Source organism: Oryctolagus cuniculus, chromosome 8 (genome assembly GCF_964237555.1).
Source record: "Oryctolagus cuniculus chromosome 8, mOryCun1.1, whole genome shotgun sequence".
In the NCBI taxonomy this organism is placed as follows: Eukaryota; Metazoa; Chordata; class Mammalia; order Lagomorpha; family Leporidae; genus Oryctolagus; species Oryctolagus cuniculus.
In genome coordinates, this window is record NC_091439.1 from 59088928 (window position 1) to 59116207 (window position 27280).

Consider the following 27280-nt stretch of genomic DNA (forward strand, 5'->3'; position numbering starts at 1 on the left):
TTATGGTTTCTGTTAGCATAGAATATCTTTCTCCATCCTTTCACTTTCAGTCTGCATGCATCTTTGCAGCTATAGATCTGGGTGAGGAGGGCAAGGAGGGAGGTGGGCAAGGGGGATGCCCAGCCTCTCTTTTTATTCCTCTAAACCTTCTCTTTTTGCCCCACATGGAACTTTAAAAGCAGTTCACCAAGCTCTCGCTTGTACTATTATTGCAGCTCCATGGAGCCACAATTTCCCATCTCACCTGGTCTCTGGGGGCTGGAGCCAACGTCCCTGGTCTGAACTTCTGCCGCTTCTCTTTCTTATTTGTTCTTTTGACATGGACTTGCCCAGTCTTTTGGTCTCCAGCCAAATTCATTGAGAATTTCCCATGGCTCTATCTCTGGCATGTATCTTCTCTCCTTTTTAACTATCTATTTTGCCATGTGTGACTCAGATCATCTTGTTGCTATACCGCCATCTTGGGACCCCTACATTATGCTTTCTCTGTGAACTTTTTTGAAGCCCCTCATATATTCATCCCCTCTTCCATGAGCCACACACTAGCATTAAAAAGAAAAAGGACAGAATAAGTGTCCTTGATGTTCTTAAATGGGTTATATACTAGAAGGCCAAAGATAGAGGTGTGCACAAGAAACATTCGTGGCTGAGAAGCAGGAACCCTTATGGGACTTACCTCCTAGAGGAGGAAGTGCCTAAGCAGGAAAACAAATCAAAGTTAGGTTTGGGGTTATGTGGGAAGGGGGAAAGAAGTGTGACTACTGAGACACTAGAAGGGAGCCAGGAACTGGTGGGAAATGGAGCATGTTCCCAACAGAGGGTGACCTGCTCAAACAAAGCTCTGACTCATAAAGCAGGGTGACATATCGGGCTCGACAAGAATTGAGGACTGCTCCATCATAAAGTACAAGGGATGGAGAAAGTTCATCACTGAGCCTGGATAGGTGTGGGGTGTGGGCTAGGGCAGAGAGAGATGTTTATATGCTGATAGCGTTCATAAACTCCTACTGTATCAGGCATCTGGAAGGCTTCCTGGATCAGTCCTTCAAGTTAATTCTCAATTTATAGTCCCAAAATAATAATTGTGGTAGCTCCAAAAAAAAAAAAAAAAAGTGCTACAACTGGTTTCTGGGCCCTCTTTGGTACACTGCACGTGGAACTGCAAAAACTAATAAGTTGGCTATAATACCAAATTTTTTCAAATAGATTTCAGATGGTTTTGACTATTACTGGAAGGATTTACAAAACATTAACAAAGGGAGATTATAAATAGAAGTGGGAAAAGTTTACCTCTCAATTTGAATTCCTTATCATGCATGTTTCTTGCCTTTAAACAAAATAAAAGAACTAAAAAGACACATTTAATCCACAGCATAAAGAAGTTGTCAACATGAGTGTTTCAATGTATATTAATCCAAATTAAGTGTTTAGTCATCCAACAGAGATGGACAGAATAACATTAAAATAGCTGTATCTTCACAGTCTGAAAATACTACGGAATTGCACAGCTCTTTTGTACATCCTCTAGTAATATGGTCTTTTTCTTTCTAGTTTGCAGCTCATCTTGTGAAGATGAAATATCCAAGAATCTGTATTCTAGATGGTGGCATTAATAAGATCAAGCCAACAGGCCTGCTCACCATCCCATCTCCTCAAATCTGAAGAGCCAGGAGTATAACCATCAAAAGGACAGCGAGGCGTCAGCACCCAGCAGCACAGCGCTTCCTAGCTATGCCAATTAAGACAGAACTAGACACCCAGAGTGTTGAATTTCCATATAGCATTGTCACAAAACTTTAAGTCTTATGACCCAAATATTCAACTATCTCAGCAAGCAACTTGACTGTGCATGTATTGCTGAAAGAATTTTTCTTAACAGTGAAATCAGATCATGCATTTTTACCACACTGCCCCTAAAACCAGAGGAATTCAGCTGACACGGCAGATTTAACATTATCAAGAAATCCCAGTTCTGCGGAACTGAACAGCAATCCTAAAATGTATCATTTAGAAATATAGACTGAATGCAAGCCAGAGTCATCTTTTCATAACAAAAAATAAAAAGCTATTTACAATCTGTCCCTTATAAATAAATCTAAATGTGGTTCCAGCTGTGTGTGTGTGTGTGTATGTGTGTATGTTCAGAGGAAGTAGTTTAATCCATTGTATAAAAGAGTAATAGTTTATTCCCAGAAAAATAAAATTCAGAAGCCATTCATATTAGATAGAATATTTGTTCAGCTCCTATAGCAGAGAAACCAAAAACAGTGACTTAAACAAGTATACTGGTTTATCATATAAAATTCTACACAGTCAGCCCAGGACAAATAGACTGCATGGGTCATCATTAAGAAACGAGGTGTCTTTTCTAATCACTTTACCACCCACACTACATGGCTCATGTCTCATGGATGAAAATGGCTGCTCAGCTCCTACCATCACATCTGCAATCCAGAAAAAAGGAATGAAGGAAGGAGAGAGGATCTGAGAGAAAGGAAGGAAAGGAATAGGAAGGAAGAAGAAAGGAGGAAAAAGGAGGCATGCTACCATCCTTTAAGGGCATTAGTCAGAAGTTGCACGAATTTCTTCTGCTTGCTTAATTATGGGTCAGAACTTACACACATGCCACACAGTACAGATGGAAGAAAAACAGAATATAGTATTTGGTGCAATATCCTTGGCTAAAAACTATTACTTTGTAGGGAGATGAAAACTTACTGAGGGGCAGTTGGTGGTCTCTACCTCTGCCACATTATTTTAAAAATTAGCTACTGTACTTCATTGACTCTAAGACATATCACAATTCTTTATACCATGAAGGAGAAATTGCAGCCAGTAAATGACATACCGTAAATTACAAAATGTGCTCCCATTCCAGAAACCTGAAAGCAAGCAACTTCCATATCTTTTGACTACCTGCAGTTTTAACTAAAAGGGTTCATTAACTGGTGATGTATATTCTTCAATGCTAAGCCTGCCTAGGCAGGCCATTTCAGTAGCAGCCTAACTTTCTGGAACAAAGTTTTATTATCATTGTTGTTTGTTTTGTGTTCTTTGTATCTACTTTTTTTATTAAAGAATAGTTTACATCCCATTAAGTGCAACTTTTGCAGTGAGATTTCTGTCTTTTGCTACCATAAATAAGCCACTACATTGAAGATGCCCAATTAATGTCAAATGAAATTGAGTCTCTAGGAGGGTTAGAATCTATATAAATGGAGTAAAAAACAGCCCATGGTAATTTTTTCAATTGCCTCATTTATCTGGTACCTGTGATATATGAATAAACTGAATTATCAATTCAAATGAATAAAGAAAAGATTCTAAATTCATATCAAGTTCTAAAACTTGATAACTCAAAAAATTGGAACCCATAATTCCCAAAAAGATAATCTAAGTTATTTGCACCCTTTCCAGAGCAAAGAAATACTAGACTCAGAAAAAATATTTAAAATGCCTAATACTTAACCAAGAGTGAGAGACAGAAATTCCTTTATGTCAGAAATGAAGGGGAACTGAAAGACACAGCCGATTTGCCCCATAGGATGTCAGATATCAGTATAGGCCCTAGGAACTAGGGTTTTAACATGCACATTTGGATAGAAGACATAACCTTGGGCCTTCTGATATTTTTATTGATAAATATTCACCAAGTCAAAGAGCAGAAGCAAAATTATAATTTTTATGATATGTTTCTATTTCAGTGTTCAATTTCAAACATCCTTCAGAACTACCAACCTAGATTTGATATGGAAAATTATGTTATATAACAAGTGACACTTGATATTTAACGGCATAGGCAACTGCTCACACACAGCTTCTAGGTTTGGTAACCTAGTTTTATCTCATTTGTTAGGAACAGTATTCATTGTAAATTATGAAATAGTCATTTTTTAAAAGCCACATGTATATCTGTTCTGAGTAATGTTCTTGTTGATGCTTTATAATAGGTATGTACCACATGAAGACCAAATGTTGATCTTGGTAAATTCAGAATTCTATAGCTATCTGTGATATGCATAGCTTCTGCTGTGACTTCAGGACTAATACTCCTCCTAGATTGACATCCTTTAGTGTCCTATCTCATGCCTTTCAGGGGGCTATTTTTAGTTGTACTGTCTGTAGCCTTTCAGTAATCCTGTTTGATTTGAATGCTCACTGTAAGCAGTGAACAGTGAGTGGATGGCTACCAAAGCACTGGCTCGCCAACATTCCTGGATATTACACATTAATTCTCAACTCATGGGAGTGAAAACACTGTCCTCTCAAGGCTTAAGACTAACCTTGGAGCTAGAACAAATGCACTTAACACATTAGACCAGATTCTAAATACTGCTTCCAGTCATACTAAAAGATTTTACTTCTAATACTCTCAAATCTGTTTTATCTGGACATGACTTTTTAAAAAGCACTATATGGCACATCATTCTATGAAAAAGACTGTAGTAGTGTGATCACCAGCATTAAAACCTTAATTACTCCAGACAAAGGACCCTGAGTTCTCATTAACTCTGGAAATCTACCCCTATTTTGACCTCTGTTAAGTTTATTCTCAATTATATTAGCATACTTTTCAATCCTTTAGGGAAGAGTAATGTAATATTTATGTCCTTTATTGTGCCAGAACTGGCTCCTAGTGACTTGGGCGAGCTGAACATGCCCATCATTTCCTGAATTCAGTTAGTCCGGGGCCAGTGTTGTAGTGTGGCAGATAAAGTCGCCACCTACAATGCCAGCATCCCATGTGGGCTCCGATTCAAGTCCCGTCTGCTCCACTTCTGATCCAGCTCCCTGCTAATATGCCTGGGAAAGCAGCATAGAATGGTCCAAGTCCTTGAGCCCCTACACCCTTGTGGGAAACCCAGCTGAAGCTCTTGGCTTCTGACTTCTGTCTGGCCCAGCCATGGCCATTGCAGCCTTCTGGGGAGCAAGCCAGCAGATGGGAGATTCTCTTTGTAACTCTGACTTTCAAATTAATAAGTAAATCTTAAAAATAAATTCAGGCCGGCGCCGTGGCTCACTAGGCTAATCCTCCGCCTTGCGGCGCCAGCACACTAGGTTCTAGTCCCGGTCGTGGCGCCGGATTCTGTCCCGGTTGCCCTCTTCCAGGCCAGCTCTGCTGTGGCCAGGGAGTGCAGTGGAGGATGGCCCAAGTACTTGGGCCCTGCACCCCATGGGAGACCAGGAGAAACACCTGGCTCCTGCCATCGGATCAGCGCAGTGTGCTGGCCACAGCACGCCGGCCGCGGCAGCCATTGGAGGGTGAACCAATGGCAAAGGAAGACCTTTCTCTCTGTCTCTCTCTCTCACTGTCCACTCTGCCTGTCAAAAAAAAAAAAAAAAGAAAAAAAAGAAAAAAAAATTAAAAAAACATAAATTCAGTTAGTGATCTCACAGTGGTAGCCTATAGTAAGCCATATTAGGAGAATTTAAACCATAAAAGTGAGCAAACATCACAAATAAGGTCTTTCTTTTTATTCTAGTCTATTTATTTTGGAGAGCCCTTCAATAACACCAGCATACCATTGATTCTAACCATCCCAGAATAACCATATTATCCATAGATTCTAAATCATGAAGGTAAAAAGGTATAAACAATGATGCCTTCAATCCAGGCATCATTGTTCAAAATAAGAAAAGTGAAAGGGTTTTTGCAAAAATAATGTAAGCTAGTAAAGCATAGACTCAAATTTTGAATCTTGCTTTTCTGATCCTAGCCATTTGTCTCTTCATCATTTATAAGAACACTTCAAAAGTGTATGGGAAATGGGACTAAAATACGAGTTTATTGTGGTGCAAAGAAATTTTTTTCACAATATGTGGGCAATATGTGGATTTCAAAATTGGTTTTGTACCAAAATAAATTCATACTTTCAATCCATCACTGTACAATCTTCTGAAAGACCCTCCTACAGAGAAAGATACCAGTTCTGATTCATTATGCACTTAACTCCAGGCCAACTTTGGCTCTGTCCCTATGTAGTATGATACATGGGATTCAAAAATGAAGCACTGAAAATGTTTAAGCTGACTGCTGACTCTAGCTGTGGAAATGCCACTGAATCTGCTCTGAGAGAATACGTATGCGCCTCCTCGCCCTGTTCACAAATCTGCACGTAAAGATTTCAAGAAAGTGCATGCGAGTATTCCAGCCTGAGAGCAGAATCACTGTCTCAGGAACTCTTGTTAGCTCTACCCCTTCAAGACGTTACACAGAAAAATCCCAGTTGGGTAAACACATTGTTTATGTCTGCAGTAAAATCCAGATAGATTGAAGTTGGCCTTCAGACTGTCTTCATTTTAGCCAAGGACCAGCCTTGAATGATTAGAAAAACCCTGGTCTCAGTCATGTGGAAGGCTGAGGACAGGACCTCTGGGACAGGTGGATCTGTTAACCGTGAGCGAGGAGAAATAGGCATCGCTCAGGTCTTTGGGTAACTTGAAAATATTTTTCTATGTTCTGAGATAAACTACCCTGATAATATATTACTTTCTGGATAGCCTGTCTTTTCTCAAATTATCTTTAAGATTATTAATAATCCCATACACCATGATTCATAGCCATGGACTCTATATATGGTCATTAAGGATTTGAAAGGCATGTGAGGAATATGGCTACTAGATTGATGCCAAATGGCACAGTGGGTAGTTTCGAAAGTGATGTACAACCAGGAAAGTAATATTTGCTTTAATGGTTAATGAAGATCTTTCTAAAATGTCTATACTTGGGGCTGGTGTTGTGGTGTAGCAGGTTAAACAGGGACCTGTGCTGCCAGCATCCCATTTGACCACCTGTTTGAGTCCCAGCTGCTCTATTTCCAGTCCAGCTACCTGTTAATGCGCCTGGAAAAAAACTGGAAAAAATTATCTGTGTGCTTGGGCCCCTGACACCCAGTGGGAGATTTAGATGGAGTTCCTGGCTCCTGGCTTCAGCCTGGCCCAGACATGGCTGTTGCAGCCATTTGGGGAGTGAACCAGCAGATGGAAATTATCGCACTCTGTGTCTCTCCCTTTCTGTCTTTCTGTAACTCTGCCTTTCAAATGAATAAATAAATCTTTAAAAACATATACATGAAATCTCCATACTCATACAAAATCATCAATTAAGTATGACAACATAAGACAACAGGATAAAACATCTGACTAAATGTGTGCCCGGTGTGACATTTGACTTCTTATTCTGAGCCTGCTCCCTATTCCCAAAGATCCCAGGAGTTCTCAGCCTGGAAGTGGCCACTCCTGTCTCCTACCTGCCCTAGCATGACTGTGTCTTCCTGAGACTGGCTTTGGTATAAAGGCCTACTTCTAACAATTGGTGTAAATGAGTAGAACACATTTCCAGAGATTTTATCCATTTATATCTGTGTGGGACAGGGGGTGGGAGGAAGGTTATCATAGATATTAATTCAGAATTAGGAGATTAACTTGAGTTATTAGTTTTACCAAATCAGTCTGATAGGGTCTGATCAATATTAAAATTTTTTCAACCTTACTTTGGGCTACTACAGCTCAATTACAGTTCTGCTAAATTGTAATTTATGGTTAACTTACAATATTTTTCTTTCATATCAACCTGCCTGAAAGTCAGATAGTCATTTTGATTTATGCTACTATTTGCTGTTTATAAAGAAGCATGAATCTTGTGTTTTCCCGTGCAAAATTTTTTGAGACATCCCTCTCCTTTATCACATTAAATTACCCTGCATGAATACTAAGCAAATTAAGCCTAACAGCATCTCAGATAAAAGACAAAGACTAGTTCGGATTTCAGAAGTAAATATACCTACAGATATGTTTATTGCTATTTTTAAAAGATAAAAACAGAAACTCTGTAAACATGAAATGCATTAATTGGGCAGGTAAGCCAATATCTCAATATATAAATCACACGTGTCTGTGTGTATGTATGTGCAACTGAATGAAATAATTAAAGGATGATTTTAATAAATTAAATCTTAACTAACTCATTTAAACAAATTCTGGAGATGTTATTCCAAAATGAATCCTGTGGTGCTTGTATCAACTATTTTAAACTTCAGTGATGACTTAAATAACATGTAAAACTAGAGGTTACTACCTCTATAGAACTCACATAAGATGATGATGATTCAAACAGAAGCTACCTCTATTAAGTGTCCTATAATTGTATGACATTCTGAAAATAATTTAAAATTGGCTCTTTTGATTAATATAAAAATTCATATTAAGGTTAATTATTGTCAAATTCTGTTCAACAAATAATGATGAAAATAATTAATTGTAATTATTTAGCCCCTTTAATTAGCTTGTCCTGCCCAGGACATTAATAGAAGCTTTAAAAAAAAAAAAAAAAAAAGGAAAATGTGCTAGGAGGCATTTATTGTGAGGCCTGATTATATCTTTATATGACTATTATTGGAGGTGTATTTTATTAGTTGCCAACTAAAACAAAATGATGATTTTTAGGATCTAAACAAAATGCTAAATAATAAAAAATTAATTGTAGAAAACTAGCCAAATAGAAACAGCAAATTTTTAAAGGGGCCCACTGACAAGTCCAAAGGCTGCCATCCAGAACATACGCCCTCTACCTGACACAGCTGGCTCTAGATCGTGATGATGTTGTTGTTCCTTGAGAGGACTGGGTGCCCGAGCTACCACAGGGCAGGTGAAGCCTTCATTCCTCCCTGAAGGCTTTCCCCGCAAAGTGGCAGTCAGATTTTTTCATTTACCCAGATCTTGGAAGGCTGAAATGGGGAAAGACTGGCTGGAGTTTCAGGTTGGCTGGCATGGTTGAGAGAGGCATTGAACTTTCTCAAGGATCTTTCATTTCACAATACTAAGTACACTTAAGCTCCCTAGAAGCATGGTTAATCTTGCCTGATGCAGCTCTATTTAGGAAGCTCAGCCCTCGACTGTGATGAAAATAATGGCTTCTGTCAGAGCAAGGTCTTTAGATTTCCAGTGTCAGCACTTAACCTCCAGACACTTTGAGAATAGGAAATGCAGGGGGTCTTCAAAAAGTTTATGGAAAAATGCTTGAAAAAAATGCATGGGTTTCTAAACATTTTTGCGTCAAAATAAATGAGTTTTTTTTTTTTATTTTACCGTGCAATGAATTTGTTGAAATCCCTACATGTGTTTTAAGATCCCATTAAGAATAAATTGAGATAACATGGAAGATGTATGCATAGAGAAACCAAAAACTCATCTCCTTCTCCACAGAGAAGAATTCAAATAGTAAGTAAACAACTCCATCATTAGGTGAGTGCCTAAAAAACACTGAAACTTGGGCAAGGGAGCTTGGAAAACCACACACGAACACAGAGACCTGTGATGACAGCATGAAGAGAGGAATGAAGTGTACAATCAACTGCAACTTTGGGCCCGTGGTTAGGGGGAGTTCTCATTGCAGGGAAAAGGGTAACAAGAGCTCCAGCACACCCCTCCTCCAGGGGCGTCAGATGTCGGCAGTGTTCGCTCCAGGAAGGATCACAGCCATCGCAGCCTTGCAGCCCAGCAAGGTGAGCTACCTAAGTTAAGATGGTAGCTTTGTGTCAGAGAAGCAGACTCCAGGCCAAGGCGGTGTGATGCCATGTTGAGGAAGTGTCACTGTGGGAACCCGTACTGTCCTGAAGAACAGAAATCTCTACCTATTCTCATCCTTTGGAAACCATTGGCATTCAAACACACTGGCAGAAAGGACTGCCACCTCACAAACCCAACTGGACCCAGCAGCAACAGTGACCCCAGGGACTCCCGCCTCTCCCCCTCCCCCACAGCTGCACGTGCTTCCTCAGACACACCATAGCTACCTACCCTGGATTTGTGCGTGTGTGTGATTGGGGGATTTTACCAGAGGGAAGAATCCATGGTCCCCATTGATAACTGAGTCTGGCTAGGAGGGATGGCATGGGGCTGGGCACCCATGCAGGACTGTGAGGTGCCCTCAGCCTCTCAACATATCACAGACTCCAGAGCTCAAACAGCCAAGGAGGAGCACCCACAGGCAGCTGGCTCTGGGAGCATTTCTGCTCTCTCCATGGATGGGACAGGCTAATGGGGTAGAAGAGACCCTCTGCACCCCACGACTGTGGGAGCCTTGTGTGCTGAGACTGTGGGAACTCTGCAAAGTAGGGCCAGGGTATATCTAGGACTCTGGCAATAAGTGTGTGTGTGGCACCAGGGACTCAGAGTTCCCTGATTACCTGGGATGGGTCATTGCAGAGGGATCTATGCTCACAAGGAGGACTGTACAGATCCTATATGCAGTTCATATGGCAGCACAGAGTGTTACACCCACTGAAAAATACCTTCAACATTGAGCACCTTGGACAAGAGGAGGTGAGGGGTGTGATAATGCCAACAGAGGTGGTCATACTTGCCCCTTGCTGACATTAGAGATCTGTGTTTCCAAACCTGGGTGTAACCCTGGATACTCTCCGCACCGTGGAGCACTGACCAGACTTCCCTGGTCACACCTAGCATACATCTCTAGGTATTCCCTGAAAGAAAAGTCACAATAATAAGCCATGGAGGCATAGTTCAAAGACAAAAGCTATCAGAGGAAAAAACCAACACAGATTTCCACAAATGCCTAAAAATAAATGCGGAAATTCAGTAATTAAGAATAAGAAAGACAACGGGACTCCCCCAAGGAACACAACACTTCAATATTAGAATGGGAAGATGAAGAGATTGCTGAAATACCTGGAGAGGAATTAGGAAGATTGATCGTAGGGTTACTCAGAAGCAATGAGAAGCAAATTCAGGGGTTAAAGAAATCCATGCATGATGTGGACTAAGAAATTTCCCATGAGATTGAGATTTCAAAGAGAAATCACACTGAAATATTAGAAATGAAGGATTCAATGTGTGAAATAAAAATTACAGTATAAAGCCTTAACAACAGACTTGGTGACTCAGAAGAAAGATCATCTGAACCAAAGACAAATCTTTGGAAAATCTCAGTCATTTCAAGAAAAGTAAGGAAGTTAGAAAGTGAGGGAAGGAGGAAGGGAGGGGTTGGGGAGGAAGGGAGAGCAGGGGAGGGAGAGAAGAAGGAAGGGAGAAGACATTCAGAAAATTAAAAATGGTGTTGGAGATTTAAGGGATACTATCAAATGACCCAACATACAGGTTTTAGGAGTTTCTGGGGTGTGGAAAGAGAATGGAGTAGAAGGCGTATTCAGTGAAATAATTACAGAGAACTTCCCTGGTTGGGAGAAAAAAAGGGATGTCCCAGCACACAGGCACACAGAACTCCTTATAGACAGCAGAAAAGATTTTCACCGTGACACATTGTAGTCAACCATTCAACAGTAAAGCATAAAGAAGATTATAAAATGTGCACAAGAGAAATGCCAATTACTTTTAGGGGATCTCCAATTATACTCACAGCTGACTTCTCATCAGAAACCATATAGGCTAAGAGAATGGAGAGGCTTAGTCCCAGTCTTAAGATTAAAAAAAAAAAAAAAAAAAAAAAAAAAAAAAAAAAAAAAAAAAAACTGTCAACCCAGAATACTGTACCCTGCAAAGCTCTCATTTATGAATGAAGGTGAAATAAAGGCCTCCCATAATAAGCAGAAATTGAAAGAATTTGTCATACTCATCCTGCCTTACAATTGATGCTTAAGCATGTCCTATGCACAGAAACACAAATAGTCATCATTATCAAAGGATGTGAAGACAGAAAATCTAGTAAAAGCAAAAAGGAAATCCAAAGCAAACAATAGGAATATTTATGGAAAATTGGCAGGGCCAAGTTGTTACTTATCAATAGTAACCTTGAATGTAAATGGCCTAAATTCTCCAATTACAAGATACAAATTTGCTGAACGGAATAAAAAAAGACCCATCTTTTTTATGCCTATAAGAAACACACCTCACCAACAAAGATGCAGACTGAAATTGAAAGGATAGAAAGAGATATTCCATGCTAAGGGAAAGCAAAAATGAGCAGGAGTAGCCATCCTAATATCAGACAAAATAGACTTGAACACAAAAGCTGTTAAAACAGACAAAGAAGAGCACTATGTAATGACTAAAGGATAAATTCAAAAGGAAGATGTGACTATAATAAATGTATATGCACCCAATGCCAGGACACCTGGCTATTTAAAACAAATGTTTAGGACATAAACAGAGACATGGACTCTAATACAATAGAATGGGAGACTTCAACATCCCACTTTCATCAATTGACACATCAAAATAGACAGAAAATGAACAAAGAAACAACAGAGTCAATATATACTATGGATCAAATAGACCTAACTGATATCTACAGAACCTTTCATCCCACATTGAAGAATATACATTCTTTTAATCAGTACATAGAATTTTCTCATATGCAAAGTGATAATATAAGTATCAGCAAATTCTAAAAAACTGAAATCATACCATGCATGACCACAATGGAATTAAGCTGGAAATTAACAACTCAAGAATCTCTAGAACATATGCAAACACAAGGAGATTGAACATCATGCTCCTGAATGAGCATTGGGTCATAGAAGAAATGAAAAGGGAAATCAAAAAATTTCCTGGAAATGAATGAAGATGACAATACAGCATATCAAAATATATGGGATACAACAAAAGCAATGGTAAGAGGGAAATTTAGCAATTGGTGTTAACAACAAGAAATTAGAAAGTCATCAAATAAATGAATTGTCAGTGCATCTCAAGGACCTAGAAAAATAGCAAACCAAAGCCAAAATTAGTAGGAGGAAAGAAATAATTAAAATTAGAGGACAGATAAACAAAATTGAAACAAAGAAAATATAAATTATTGGTGAAATGAAGATCTGTTTTTAAAAAAAATAAGCAAAAATGATACGCCATTGGTCTAAGCAGAAACCAAAAAAAAAGGGGGGGGAGAAAGCCCAAATTAATAAAATCAGATATGATAAAGGAGTTGTAACAACAGATGCCACAGAAATAAAAATAATTTTCAGGAAGTAATACAAACACCTACATGGCAAAAAAATTGGAAAGTCTGCAAGAAATGGATAGGTTTCTGGACACATAAAATCTACCTAAATTGATCATGAAGACATAGGAAACAAACAGACCAATAACTAAGATGGAAATTGAATCAGTAATAAAGACACTCTCAACAAAGAAAAGCGCAGGAATAGATGACTTCACTGCTGAATTCTACCAGACATTTAAAGAACTAATTCCAATTCTTCTCAAGCTACTCAAAACAATTGAAAGGAAGAAAATCCTCCCAAACTTCTAGGAAGCCTGCATCACCTTAATTCCTAAACCACAGAAAGATAGAACAGAGAAAGAGAACGACAGACAAATATCCCTGATGAACATAGATACAAAAATCCTCAACAAAATACTAGCTAATTGAATCCAACAAACCATGAGCAAGATCATTCACCCACATCAAGTGGGATTTATCCTGGTTATGCAGGGATGTTTCAACACATGCAAATCAATAAATGTCATACATCACATTAACAATCTGAAGAATAAAAAACATGATTATTGCAACTGATGCAGAGAAAGCACTTGATAAAACATAACAACGTTTCATGATGAAAATCTTAAGCAAATTGGGCATAGAAGGAACATTTCTCAACACAATCAAGGCAATTTATGACAAACACACAGTCAGCATCTAACTGAATGGGGAAAAGTTGGAAGCACTTCCACTAAGATACACTAATAGATAAGAATGCCCGCTCTCACCATTGCTATTAAGTGTAGTCTTGGATGTTTTCTCCAGAGCCATCAGGCAAGCAAAAGAAATCAAAGAAATACAAATTGAAAAAGAAGGAGTCAGGGCCGGCGCCGCAGCTCACTAGGCTAATCCTCCGCCTTGCGGCGCCGGCACACCGGGTTCTAGTCCCGGTCGGGGCACCGGATTCTTTCCCGGTTGCCCCTCTTCCAGGCCAGCTCTCTGCTGTGGCCAGGGAGTGCAGTGGAGGATGGCTCAGGTGCTTGGGCCCTGCACCCCATGGGAGACCAGGAAAAGCACCTGGCTCCTGGCTCCTGCCATCGGATCAGCGCGGTGCACTAGCCGCAGCGCGCCGGCCACGGCGGCCATTGGAGGGTGAACCAACGGCAAAGGAAGACCTTTCTCTCTGTCTCTCTCTCTCACTGTCCACTCTGCCTGTCAAAAAAAATAAATTAATTAAAAAAAATAAAAAAAAATTCTTTAAAAAAAAAAGAAAAAGAAGGAGTCAAATTATCCCTATAATCTCTACAATGAATATTACAAAACATTAAAGAAATAGAAGAATACATCAAAATAAAATCTTTCATGTTCATGGATTGGAAAAAACCATATCATCAAAATGTCCATTCTACTGAAGGGAATTCACAATCTCAGTCAAAATACCAAAGACTTTCTTCTCAAATCTAGAAAAAAAATATGCTAAAATTCATATGGAAACACAAGAGACCCTGAATAGCTAAAGCAATCTTAAACAACAAAGACAAAGCTCGGGTCATCACAATACCCGATTTCAAGACATGATACAGGACAGTTATAACAAAAACAGCCTGAAATTTACTCAAAAATACACATGTAGACCAACGGAACAGAATAGAAATCCCAGAAATCAATCCAAACATCTGCAACCAATTTTTGGCAAATGAGCTAAAAATCAATCCCTGAAGGAAGGACAGTCTCTACAAAAAAAAATGGTGCTGGCAAAATTGGACAAAACTCTGCAAGGCATTGTCCTAGGCAACAACTACATGGAAAAGATCCCAGATGCACAGGCAATCAATCAATATCTAAATAGATAAATGTGATTACATCAAACTGAGAGGCCTCTGTACTGCAAAAGAAACACTAAACCAAGTAAGGAGGCAATGGAAACAATGGGAGAAAATATTTGCAAACTGTGAAACTGATAAAGGACTGATATCATATCTAAAATCTATAAAGAGATCAAGAAACTCAGCAACAATATAACAATCCAGTTAAGAAGTCATTGAAGGACTGAGCGGGCATTTTTCTTTTCTTTCTTTTTTTTTTTTCACCTCCAGCAGAGGCTGTATTCAACTTTATGACTTAAAATGCAGTGACATCCTTATAGGCCCCAATATTAATTAAGCAATGTAAATTAATATTTCTATTTTTATGGGTGAATGATAACAGCAATACACCATAAACACTGCCACCCATATCCAATGAGAACTGAAGCTTGGATTAGTTTACTAGAGCTCATCCATCTGAGTTAATTGATACCTTGTTAAAATCATCAGTCTGAGAAATGTATTTGTAATGTACTTAAGTAGATCACAAAAGTGGAAGTATATTTTAAAGCATTGAAATACAATGTATACAAAGAGGTATAAAATTATATTCCAACCTTCAAAAAGCTTCAGTCTTTAGAAGAGGAAATAGGAGAGGAGGCAAGATGGCGGAATAGGAAGGGAACACACTAATAGTCCGGGGAGAGACAGTTTAATAAAAGTGGAGATACTGCAGGTTCAAGGAAGAGTAGGGGAGGAAACAGCAGAAGAAACTCTTCCGGAACGCGTGATTCACAGTGGACCTGCGTAGAGAGCGTGGGAGCCCACAGTTCGGGACACCAGCGGCAGACTCAACACACCAGCGCTGGAACGCGAGGTGAGCCGAACCTCAATAGCCCGAGACACCAGCAGGCAAGTGGAGAGAGAAGACTAGAGGGAACGACCCCCGGGGGGGAAAAGTTCACCAGGCTAACTGGAAGAGAGAGAGAGAAAAAAAAAAAAAGGTTTCTCCCTCTCCGCTCACCTCTCAAGGGCGAGCAAGACAAAGAGCAGGCACCATCTTGGACATACGTCATAAGCAGAGCGACCTCAGGTCTGCACCGGCCCTGAGCCTAGCAGAAAAACCTGACTCTGGGTGGGGCGAATTAACAGGAGATTAGGACCTAGTAAATTTGTGGTGCTACTGAACTGAGACTGTGAAAAAAGAGACGGTGGGGGAGAGAACTCACGGAATTCACGTGAGCACTCTCCAGAGACGCTACAATTCCGTAACTTTGGCAACCCAGTGGGAGACTGAAGGAGAATCTGAGCCCACCCTGAGGGCAGAACAGATTCCCTGTGTGGTCCTTGGGAAAGAGCTTCCAATCTCTGGCTCCTGTGGGTATATCATTTGCCTGTTAACTACCTCCATCTTCGTTCAGCTGTGTGGAATTACTTCCCTTTTGAATCAAAAAAAGAGAGAGAGAGAGAGAGAGATCTACCACGCCTAACCTGAGAGTGTCACCTTTGGCACACCAAACAGAGCTCTCAGGCCACACCCATCTCAAGCCCTAAGGCTCCATCAAAAACAGACAGTCCACTTAATCTAGAGTCATAGTATAACAAGGAAAAGCACCACAGTGAAGAAACCAAATATCTCCAATATGCCAAATAACAAACGCAAAAACCGAGGCAATAAAAACAAGGAAGTCACCATGACGCCCCCAAATGAAAAAGACACCCCAATTCAAGATTATGAAGATGATGACATAGAAGAAATGCAAGAAGCAGATCTCAAAAAATTGATAAGAACATTAAGAAGTTCTCAAAAACAAATGCTTGAACTACAGAAATCCTTAATGGACAAGATAGAAAATCTCTCTCGTGAAAATGAAATATTAAGGAGGAATCAAAATGAAACAAAACAACTAGTACAACAGGAAACTGTGATAGTGATGAGAAATCTTAATGAAGTGAAGAATTCAATAAATCAAATGAAAAACACAATAGAGAGCCTTACAAACAGAATGGGTGAAGCAGAAGAGAGAATATCGGACTTGGAAGACAGAGAACAGGAAAGGATACAATCAGACCAAAGAAAAGAAGAGGAAATTAGAAATCTAAAACATATTGTCAGGAATCTTCAGGATACTATTAAAAAACCCAACATTCGGGTTCTAGGAGTTCCTGAAGGCATGGAGAGGGAGAAAGGATTAGAAGGCCTTTTTAGTGAGATATTAGCAGAAAATTTCCCAGGTTTGGAGAAGGACAGAGAAATCCTAGTACAGGAAGCTCACAGAACCCCTAATAAACACGACCAAAAGAGATCCTCACCACGACACGTTGTAATTAAACTCTCCACAGTGAAACATAAAGAAAAGATCCTAAAATGTGCAAGAGAGAAACGTCAGATTACTCTCAGAGGATCTCCAATCAGAATCACAGCTGACTTCTCATCAGAAACCCTACAAGCTATAAGGGAATGGCGAGATATAGCCCAGGTACTAAGAGAGAACAACTGCCAGCCCAGAATATTATATCCTGCAAAGCTCTCATTTGTGAATGAAGGTGAAATAAAGACTTTTCATAGCAAACAGAAATTGAAAGAATTTGTCGCCACTCGTCCAGCCCTGCAAAAGATGCTTAAAGATGTGTTACACACAGAAACACAGAAACACGGTCATCAATATGAAAGAAGGTAAAGGAAGGAAACCTCACAGCAAAAGATCACAGGGAATTCAAAGCATATATTAGAACTTATCTTTGGCAAATGGCAGGGCAAAGTTACCACTTATCATTAGTCACATTGAACGTTAATGGCCTGAACTGTCCAGTTAAAAGACACTGATTGGCTGATTGGGTTAAGGAACAAAACCCATCTATTTGCTGCTTACAAGAAACACATCTTTCCAACAAAGATCCATACAGACTGAAAGTGAAAGGCTGGAAAAAGATATACCATGCCAACAGAAATGAAAAAAGAGCGGGCGTAGCCATCTTAATATCGGACAACATAAACTTTACCACAAAAACTGTTAAGAGAGACAAAGAGGGACACTATATCATGATTAAGGGATCAATACAACAAGAAGATATAACAATTATCAATGTATATGCACCTAACTACAGGGCACCAGTTTATCTAAAAGATTTGTTAAGGGATTTAAAGGGAGACTTAGACCCCAATACAATAGTACTGGGGGACTTCAATACTCCACTCTCAGAAATAGATCAACCGGACAGAAGATCAACAAGGATACAGTAGATTTAAACAACACTATAGCCCAAATGGATCTAACAGATATCTACAGAACTTTCAATCCTACAGCTAAAGATTTTACATTCTTCTCAGCAGTACATGGAACCTTCTCTAGGATTGACCACATACTAGGCCATAAAGCAAGTCTCAGCAAATTCAAAAGAATTAGAATCATACCATGCAGCTTCTCAGACCATAAAGGAATGAAGTTGGAAATTAGCAACTCAGGAATCCCTAGAGCATACACAAACACATGGAGATTGAACAACATGCTCCTGAATGAACAATGGGTCATAGAAGAAATTAAACGAGAAATCAAAAATTTTCTGGAAGTAAATGAGGATAACAGCACAACATACCAAAACTTATGGGACGCAGCAAAAGCAGTGTTAAGAGGAAAGTTTATATCAATAGGTGCCTACATCAAGAAATTGGAAAGGCACCAAATAGATGAGCTTTCAACGCATCTCAAGGATCTAGAAAACCTACAGCAAACCAGACCCAAATCTAGTAGGAGAAGAGAAATAATTGAAATCAGAGAAGAAATCAACAGGATTGAATCAAGAAAAACATTACAAAAAATCAGCCAAACGAGGAGCTGGTTTTTTGAAAAAATAAACAACATTGACACCCCATTGGCCCAACTAACTAAAAAAAGAAGAGAAAAGACCCAAATCAATAAAATCAGAGATGAAAAAGGAAACGTAACAACAGACACCACAGAAATAAAAAGAATCATCAGAAATTACTACAAGGACTTGTATGCCAGCAAACAGGGAAACCTATCAGAAATGGATAGATTCCTGGACACATGCAACCTACCTAAATTGAACCAGGAAGACACAGAAAACCTAAACAGACCCATAACTGAGACAGAAATTGAAACAGTAATAAAGGCCCTCCCAACAAAGAAAAGCCCAGGACCAGATGGATTCACTGCTGAATTCTACCAGACATTTAAAGAAGAACTAACTCCAATTCTTCTCAAACTATTCAGAACAATCGAAGAAGAGGGAATCCTCCCAAATTCTTTCTATGAAGCCAGCATCACCCTAATTCCTAAGCCGGAAAAAGATGCAGCACTGAAAGAGAATTACAGACCAATACCCTGATGAACATAGATGCAAAAATCCTCAATAAAATTCTCACCAATAGAATGCAACAACACATCAGAAAGATCATCCACCCAGACCAAGTGGGATTTATCCCTGGTATGCAGGGATGGTTTAATGTGCGCAAGACAATCAACATGATACAACACATTAACAGACTGCAGAAGAAAAACCATATGATTACCTCAATAGATGCCGAGAAAGCATTTGATAAAATACAACACCCATTCATTATGAAAACTCTAAGCAAACTGGGTTTGGAAGGAACATTCCTCAATACATTCAAAGCAATCTATGAAAAACCCACAGCCAACGTCCTATTGAATGGGGAAAAGCTGGAAGCATTTCCACTGAGATCTGGTACCAGACAGGGATGCCCACTCTCACCACTGCTATTCAATATAGTTCTGGAAGTTCTAGCCAGATCTATTAGGCAAGAAAAAGAAATTAAAGGGATACAAATTGGGAAGGAAGAACTCAAACTATCCCTCTTTGCAGATGATATGATTCTTTATTTAGGGGACCCAAAGAACTCTACTAAGAGACTATTGGAACTCATAGAAGAGTTTGGCAAAGTAGCAGGGTATAAAATCAATGCACAAAAATCAACAGCCTTTGTATACACAGACAATGCCATGGCTGAGGAAGAACGTCTAAGATCAATCCCATTCACAATAGCTACAAAAACAATCAAATACCTTGGAATAAACTTAACCAAGGAAGTTAAAGATCTCTATGACGAAAATTACAAAACCTTAAAGAAAGAAATAGAAGAGGATACCAAAAAATGGAAAAATCTTCCATGCTCATGGATTGGAAGAATCAATATCATCAAAATGTCCATTCTCCCAAAAGCAATTTATAGATTCAATGCAATACCAATCAAGATACCAAAGACCTTCTTCGCAGATCTGGAAAAATTGGTGCTGAAATTTATATGGAGGCACAAGAGACCTCGAATAGCTAAAGCAATCTTGTACAACAAAAACAAAGCCGGAGGCATCACAATACCAGATTTCAGGACATACTACAGGGCAGTTGTAATCAAAACAGCATGGTACTGGTACAGAAACAGATGGATAGACCAATGGAACAGAATTGAAACACCAGAAATCAATCCAAACACCTACAGCCAACTCATATTTGATCAAGGGTCCAAAACCAATCCCTGGAGTAAGGACAGTCTATTCAATAAATGGTGCTGGGAAAATTTGATTTCCACATGCAGAAGCATGAACCAAGACCCCTACCTTTCACCTTACACAAAAATCCACTCAACATGGATTAAAGACTTAAATCTACGACCTGACACCATCAAATTATTAGAGAGCATTGGAAAAACCCTGCAAGATATAGGTACCGGCAATGACTTCTTAGAAAACACCCCAGAAGCACAGGAAGTCAAAACCAAAATTAACATTTGGGATTGCATCAAATTGAGAAGTTTCTGTACTGCAAAAGAAACAGTCAGGAAAGTGAAGAGACAACTGACAGAATGGGAAAAAATATTTGCAAACTATGCAACAGATAAAGGGTTGATAACGAGAATCTACAAAGAGATCAAGAAACTCCAAAAATAAATAAATAAATAAATAAAAAGAAACTCCACAAGATCAAAACAAACAACCCACTTAAGAGATGGGCCAAGGACCTCAATAGACATTTTTCAAAAGAGGAAATCCAAATGGCCAACAGGCACATGAAAAAATGTTCAAGGTCACTAGCAATCAGGGAAATGCAAATCAAAACCACAATGAGGTTCCACCTCACCCCAGTTAGAATGGCTCACATACAGAAATCTACCAACAATAGATGCTGGAGAGGATGTGGGGAAAAAGGGACACTAACCCACTGTTGGTGGGAATGCAAACTGGTTAAGCCACTATGGAAGTCAGTCTGGAGATTCCTCAGAAATCTGAAGATAACCCTACCATTCAACCCAGCCATCCCACTCCTTGGAATTTACCCAAAGGAATTTAAATTGGCAAACAAAAAAGCAGTCTGCACATTAATGTTTATTTCAGCTCAATTCACAATAGCTAAGACCTGGAACCAACCCAAATGCCCATCAACAATAGACTGGATAAAGAAATTATGGGACATGTACTCTATTGAATACTATACAGCAATCAAAACCAGTGAAACCCAGTCATTTGCAACAAGATGGAGGAATTTGGAAAACATCATGCTGAGTGAATTAAGCCAGTCCCAAAGGGACAAATATCATATGGTCTCCCTGATTGGCGACAACTAACTCAGCACCAAAGGGGAAACTTGTTGAAGTGAAATGGACACTGTGAGAAACAGTGACTTGATCAGCTCTTGTCCTGACGGTTGATGTACAATGTAATACTTTATCCATTTTAGTATTTTTTTTTGTTCTAGTACCATTGGTTGAACTCTGTAATTAACATACAATTATTCTTAGGTGTTTAAATTTTAACTGAAAAGTGATCCCTGTTAGGAATTTGGAAAACATTATGTTGAGTGAAATAAGCCAATCCCAAAGGGACAAATACCACTTGTTCTCCTTGATAAGTGACAACTAACTGAGCACCAAAAAGGAAACCTGTTATAGTGAAATGAACACTATGAGAAACGGTGACTTGATCAGCCCTCACTCTGACTGTTGATGAGCAGCTTAATATGTTATCCGTCTTAGTATTTTTTTTGTTTGTTCTACTTAATACTTTTGGTTGAATACTGTAATCAATACACAATTCTTCTTAAGTGCTGAAACTTAACTGAAAAGTGATCGCTGTTAAATATAAGAGTGGGAATAAGAGAGGGAAGAGATGTGCAATTCGGGACATGCTCAAGCTGACTTGCCTCAAACAGTAGAGTTAGAAACATACCAGGGGATTCAAATTCAATCCCATCGAGGTGGCATGTACCAATGCCATCTCACTAGTCCCAGTGATCAATTTCTGTTCACAATTGATCGTAATGATAGGACTAAGAACCAAAGGGATCACATAAACAAGACTAGTGTCTGCAAATACTAGCTGATAGAATAAAAAAGGGAGAGAATGGTCCAACATGGGAAGTGAGATACACAGCAGACCCATAGAATGGCAAATGACCTAACAGCACTCTGGCCTCATAATCAACCCTTAAGGCATGCGGATCCGGCTGAAATACCCATGAGAGTATTTCAGGCATGGAAAGCCAAGACACTCTGGGGGGGGGGAATTAAATGAAAGATCTCCGCGAGTGAGATCCCAGTGGAAAGAATGGGTCATCAAAGAAGGAGGTACCTTTCTCTGAAGGGAGGAGAGAACTTCCACTTTGACCATGGCCTTGTCTAAAAATGATCAGAGTCGGTGAACTCAAGAAGCTTCCATAGCCTTGGCAGCTCATGACAAGAGCCTAGGGTGATTACTGATGCCATAAACAAGAGTGTCAATTTGTTAAGTCAACAACAGGAGTCACTGTGCACTTACTCCTCATGTAGGATCTCTGTCCTTAATGTGCTGTACATTGTGATTTAATGCTATAACTAGTACTCAAACAGTATTGTTCACTTTGTGTTTCTATGTGGGTGCAAACTGTTGAAATCTTTACTTAATATATGCTAAACTGACCTTCTGTATATAAAGAGAATTGAAAATGAATCTTGATATGAATGGAAGGGGAGAGGGAGCGGGAAAGGGGAGGGTTGGGGGTGGACGGGAAGTTATGGGGGGAAGACTGTAATCCATAAGCTGTACTTTGGAAATTTATATTCATTAAATAAAAGTAAAAAAAAAAAAACAAATTGCTCACAAAAAAAAAGAAGATTGTGTTCATAAAGGTATAATTCTCCTGTTGTGACTTCTTAAAGGGATTGTTGTGGAGGAGCACACCACAAACCAAAAAATGTATTTAGATTTAACGTTGATGAAGTAAACTTCCTTTTTTGGATTTTTAAAAAACTTTTATTTAATAAATATAAATTTTGAAAGTACAACTTTTGGATTATAGCAGCTTTTCCCCCCCATAACCTCCCTCCCACCCACTACCATCCCAACTCCCATTCCCTCTCCCATCCCATTCTTCATCAAGATTCATTTTCAATTATCTTTATATACAGAAGATCAACTTGGTATATACTAAGTAAAGATTTCAACAGTTTTCACCCTCAGACACACAAAGTATAAAGTACTATTTGAGTAGTAGTTTTACCATTAATTCACATAGTACAACACATTAAGGACAGAGATCCTACATGGGGAGCAGGTGCACAGTGACTCCCTTAGTTGATTTAACAATTGACACTCTTATTTATGATGTCAGTAATTACCCAAGGCTCTTGTCATGAATTGCCAAGGCTATGGAAGCCTCTTGAGTTCACAAACTCCGACCTTATTTAGACAAGGCCATACATAATCAAAGTGGAAGTTATCTCCTTCCTTCAGAGAAAGTTACCTCCTTCTTTGATGGCCTGAGTGGGCATTTTTCAAGAGAAGAAATTCAATGACCAACAGACACATGCAAAAATTCTCAGGATTACTAGCCATCAGGGAAATGCAAATCAAAACCACAATGATGTTTCACCTCACCCAGTTAGAATGGCTCTCATACAGAAATCAACAAATAATGAATGCTGGCAAAGATGTTGGAGAAAAACCACCCTAATCCACTGTTGGTAGGAATGAGGACTAGTACAGCCATTATGAAAGACAGAGATATTTCAGAAAGCCAAAAATAGCTATACCACATAACCCAGCAATCCCACTCCTTTGAATTGAGTCAAACAAAATTAAATCATCAGATAAAAGTGTTATCTGTACCCCCATGTTTATTCTAGCTCAAGTCACAATAGCTGAGATATGGAATTAACCCAGATGTCTATTATCTGAAGATGGGATAAAGAAATTGTGGTTTATGTATAGAATGGAGATATACTCAGCCACTAAAGACAATGCAATACTGTCTTTTGGGGGGAAAAAAAAGGATGTAACTGGAAACCATTATACTCAGTGAAACAAGCCAGTCCCCAAAACACAAATACCATATATTTTCTCTGATTTGTAGTAACAAATAGAATATCCAAAATGTAATGTATAGGAGTGAAATTCACAATTTGAGATGCAATGATTTTTACAGCCCTTGTGTCTATTGTTGAGGAACAGTATATTTTTCTTCTTACTATTTGTTGCGCTCTTTACTTAGTGTAGGATTAACTTTATGAAGATAAAGTAATCTGAAAGTAGATCATCATAAAAATTGAAAGGGGATAACAGAGGAATGAGAAGGAAGGGCTGGGGTGAGAAGTAACACTATGATCATAAATCTGTACATATGAACTACATTAAATTTGTTTTCCTTAATTAAAAAAACTAATTAGAAATAGTACAATAAAAAAGAAGATTTGGACAATCTAAAAATACCCATAGAAAGCAATAGGATTGAAGCAGTAATCAAAAGTATATCATCAAGGAATAATCCAGGTCCTGATGGCTTTTGTAGTAAATTCTACAGAACACTCAAAGAGGAAGTAACTCCAATACTCTTTAAACTATTCCAAAATATTGAACAGGATGAAAATATGCTAAGATCTATTTATGAGGCTGACATTACTTTGTAACCAAAACCAATTAAAGACTTGACACCAAACAAAAACTACAGGTCAATATACTTAATGAAAATAGATGCAAAGATTCTTCACAAAATTCTACCAAATTGAAAAATACATCACAAATGTCATACAAGATGATCAATGAGATTTATCCCAGAAATACAGGGTGTTTCAATATTCTCCGTTCAACAAACCTGTTAAATCACATTAACAGAATGAAGAACAAAAACTATATGGTTATCAATAGGTGCAGAGAAAGCATTTGATAAGATTCAACACCTCTTCATGATTAAAAAAAAAAAACCCTCCACCAATTAGGTATAGAAGAAACATTACTCAACATTATAAAGACTGTATATCACAAACCAACAGCCAATATAATGGGGAAAACTGAAAGCATTTCCCCTAGGATATGGACAAAGAGAAGGATGTTCACTTTCACCACTTTTCTTCAATATAGCACTGCATGTTTTATCAAGAGAAATTAGGGAAGAGAAAGAAAGAATTAAAGGGCATCAAATTTGGAAAAGAAAAAATCGAATTATCCATATTTGCAGATAACATGGTGTTGCACGTGGAAAAACCTAAACACTCCACCAAAAAACTGTCAGAATTTATTAACAGATTCAGTAATGTGGCATACGAAAAAGAGTAATGCTTTTGTACACTAATGATGAACTCACAGAAATCAAGAAAGAAATCCCATTAACAACAATAGCCACAAAAATAAATATTTAGAAATAAATTTAACCAAAGTGAAAGATCTCTACAATGAAAATTATCAAACAAAGATTAAAAAATCATCAAGGACACAAAAGAATGGGAAGAAATTCAATGCTTGTGGATCAGAAGAATCAATATCTTCAAAATGTCTATACTACCTGAAGCAATTTACAGATTTATTGCAATCCCTAACAAAACAATAGCATCCTTTAGAAAATGAATTATTTAGAAAAACCAATCCTAAACTTCCTATGGACTCACAAAAGACCCCAATAGCCAAAGTTATCCTGAGAACAAAAAAACAAGCTGGAGGCATGACAATACCTGATTTTGAAGCATCCTGTAAAACTATACCAATTAAAACAGCTTGATCCAAGAATAAAAAACAATACATAGATCAATGAAACAGAACAGAGAGCCCAGAAATTAATACGTGTACACACAGTTAACTGGTGCTGGCAAAACCGCATGTATATAGGTAGAATAATGAAATTAGACCCATACCTCTCACCATATGCAAAAATCAGGTCAAGATGGATCAAAGCCCTACATTTAAGACCTGAGAATATGAAGTTGCTGGGAGAAAATGTAGGGGAAACACTCCAAGACATTGGTATAGGAGATCACTTCTTGGACAAGATTCCCAAAACGCAGGCAACAAAAGCAAAACTCAACAAATGGGACTATATCAAACTCCTTTTGCACAGCAAAGGAAATGATCAATAGAGTGAAGAGACATCCAACAGAAGGAGAAAAAAAATATTTGCAAACCACCTATCTGACAAAGGATTAATATCCCAAATATATCAGCAACTTAAAAAAAGCTCAACAACAAAGAAACAACCAATCCAGTTGAGAAATGGGCAAAGTATTTCAAGAAACAGTCCTCAAAAGAAGAAATACAAATGGTCAGCAAACATATGAAAAATGCTCAGCATCACTAGCCATCAGAGAAATGCAAATCAAATCAAAACCACAATGCGATATCACCTCATCCCTGTTAAGAATGGCTACTGCTGGCTGTGTCGCCAGCCATCACTGAGCCTATGCAAGCAGCTCCCAGCATGGACATGCCAACCAGCTGAAGTAAGATGGGAAAAAGATGCTGTGGCTCCTGCCCTGGTAGTCCTTGGGAGAATATCACAATTCCCACTGAGTTCAAGTCTAGCCTAAGGAATTGACTGGGGTCAGGGCAACAACTCTGTTTCAAAAAGGGAAGTTACACTGCCTCCTCCTCTTCTACAAAAGTAGCACACTCAGTTTTCTCTGGTAGAGTTGCTGCTGAACACTCTTCTGACTTAGGGGACAGCCAGCAGTCCCACTGCTACCAGAAGCTACCAGAGCCAGAGACCAAGCACTGCCCAGGAAAGAGGGAATACCCACAGCACCTTGTGACTGTGGGAGTTCTGGCGTAAGCACCAGAGCTGTGCTCACTCACTTTGTGTGATCCACAGGGCAGTGCCTTCCAGCACTTTTGTCCAGTTAACATTATTTTGTCAAGCTCTAAAATAAGTGATGGTTTTGACTTAAATATATCAAATCGTGGCAGGAGTTTTGCATAGCAGCTAAGAGGTTGCTTGAGACACCTACATCCCATATCCAAATGCTTGGGTTTGAATACTGGCTCTGTTTCTGATTCCTGGTTCCTGCTAATGAGCAGCCTGGGAGGCAGCAGGTAATGGCTCAAGGAGTTGGTCCATCCCAACCACATGGGAGATCCGGATTGAGTTTCCAACTCCTGGCTTTCACCTGGCATTTTGGGAGTGAACCAGCAGATGAAGATATTCTCCCCCACCCCCCACTTCTTCCTCCTTCTGTCTTTCAAATAAATTTTTAAGATTTTTTTTAAAAAAGAGGCAACTGGCAGAATGGGAGAAAATATTTGCAAACTATGTAAATATGTAATTGTTAATATCCAGAATGTAAAATGAGCCTAAGAAA

At 38.8% G+C, this 27280-nt stretch overlaps 1 protein-coding gene and 1 long non-coding RNA gene across 5 annotated transcripts in view; one reads left to right on the plus strand and one right to left on the minus strand.

Annotated features, from left to right (window-relative positions):
- Nucleotides 1-2110, plus strand: part of TBCK (TBC1 domain containing kinase) — a 243249-nt gene extending 241139 nt beyond the window's left edge. For all 3 annotated transcript variants that reach the window (XM_008267520.4, XM_008267519.4, XM_002717178.5), the window contains exon 26: nt 1552-2110. In XM_008267520.4, coding sequence (XP_008265742.2) covers nt 1552-1662 — 111 coding nt within the window. In that variant the 3' untranslated portion in view covers nt 1663-2110. The remainder of the gene's footprint in view (nt 1-1551) is intronic.
- The window catches only part of LOC138843516 (uncharacterized), a 116388-nt gene that overhangs the window by 19160 nt on the left and 69948 nt on the right, over nt 1-27280 (minus strand). The gene's annotated exons all lie outside the window — the stretch shown is intronic.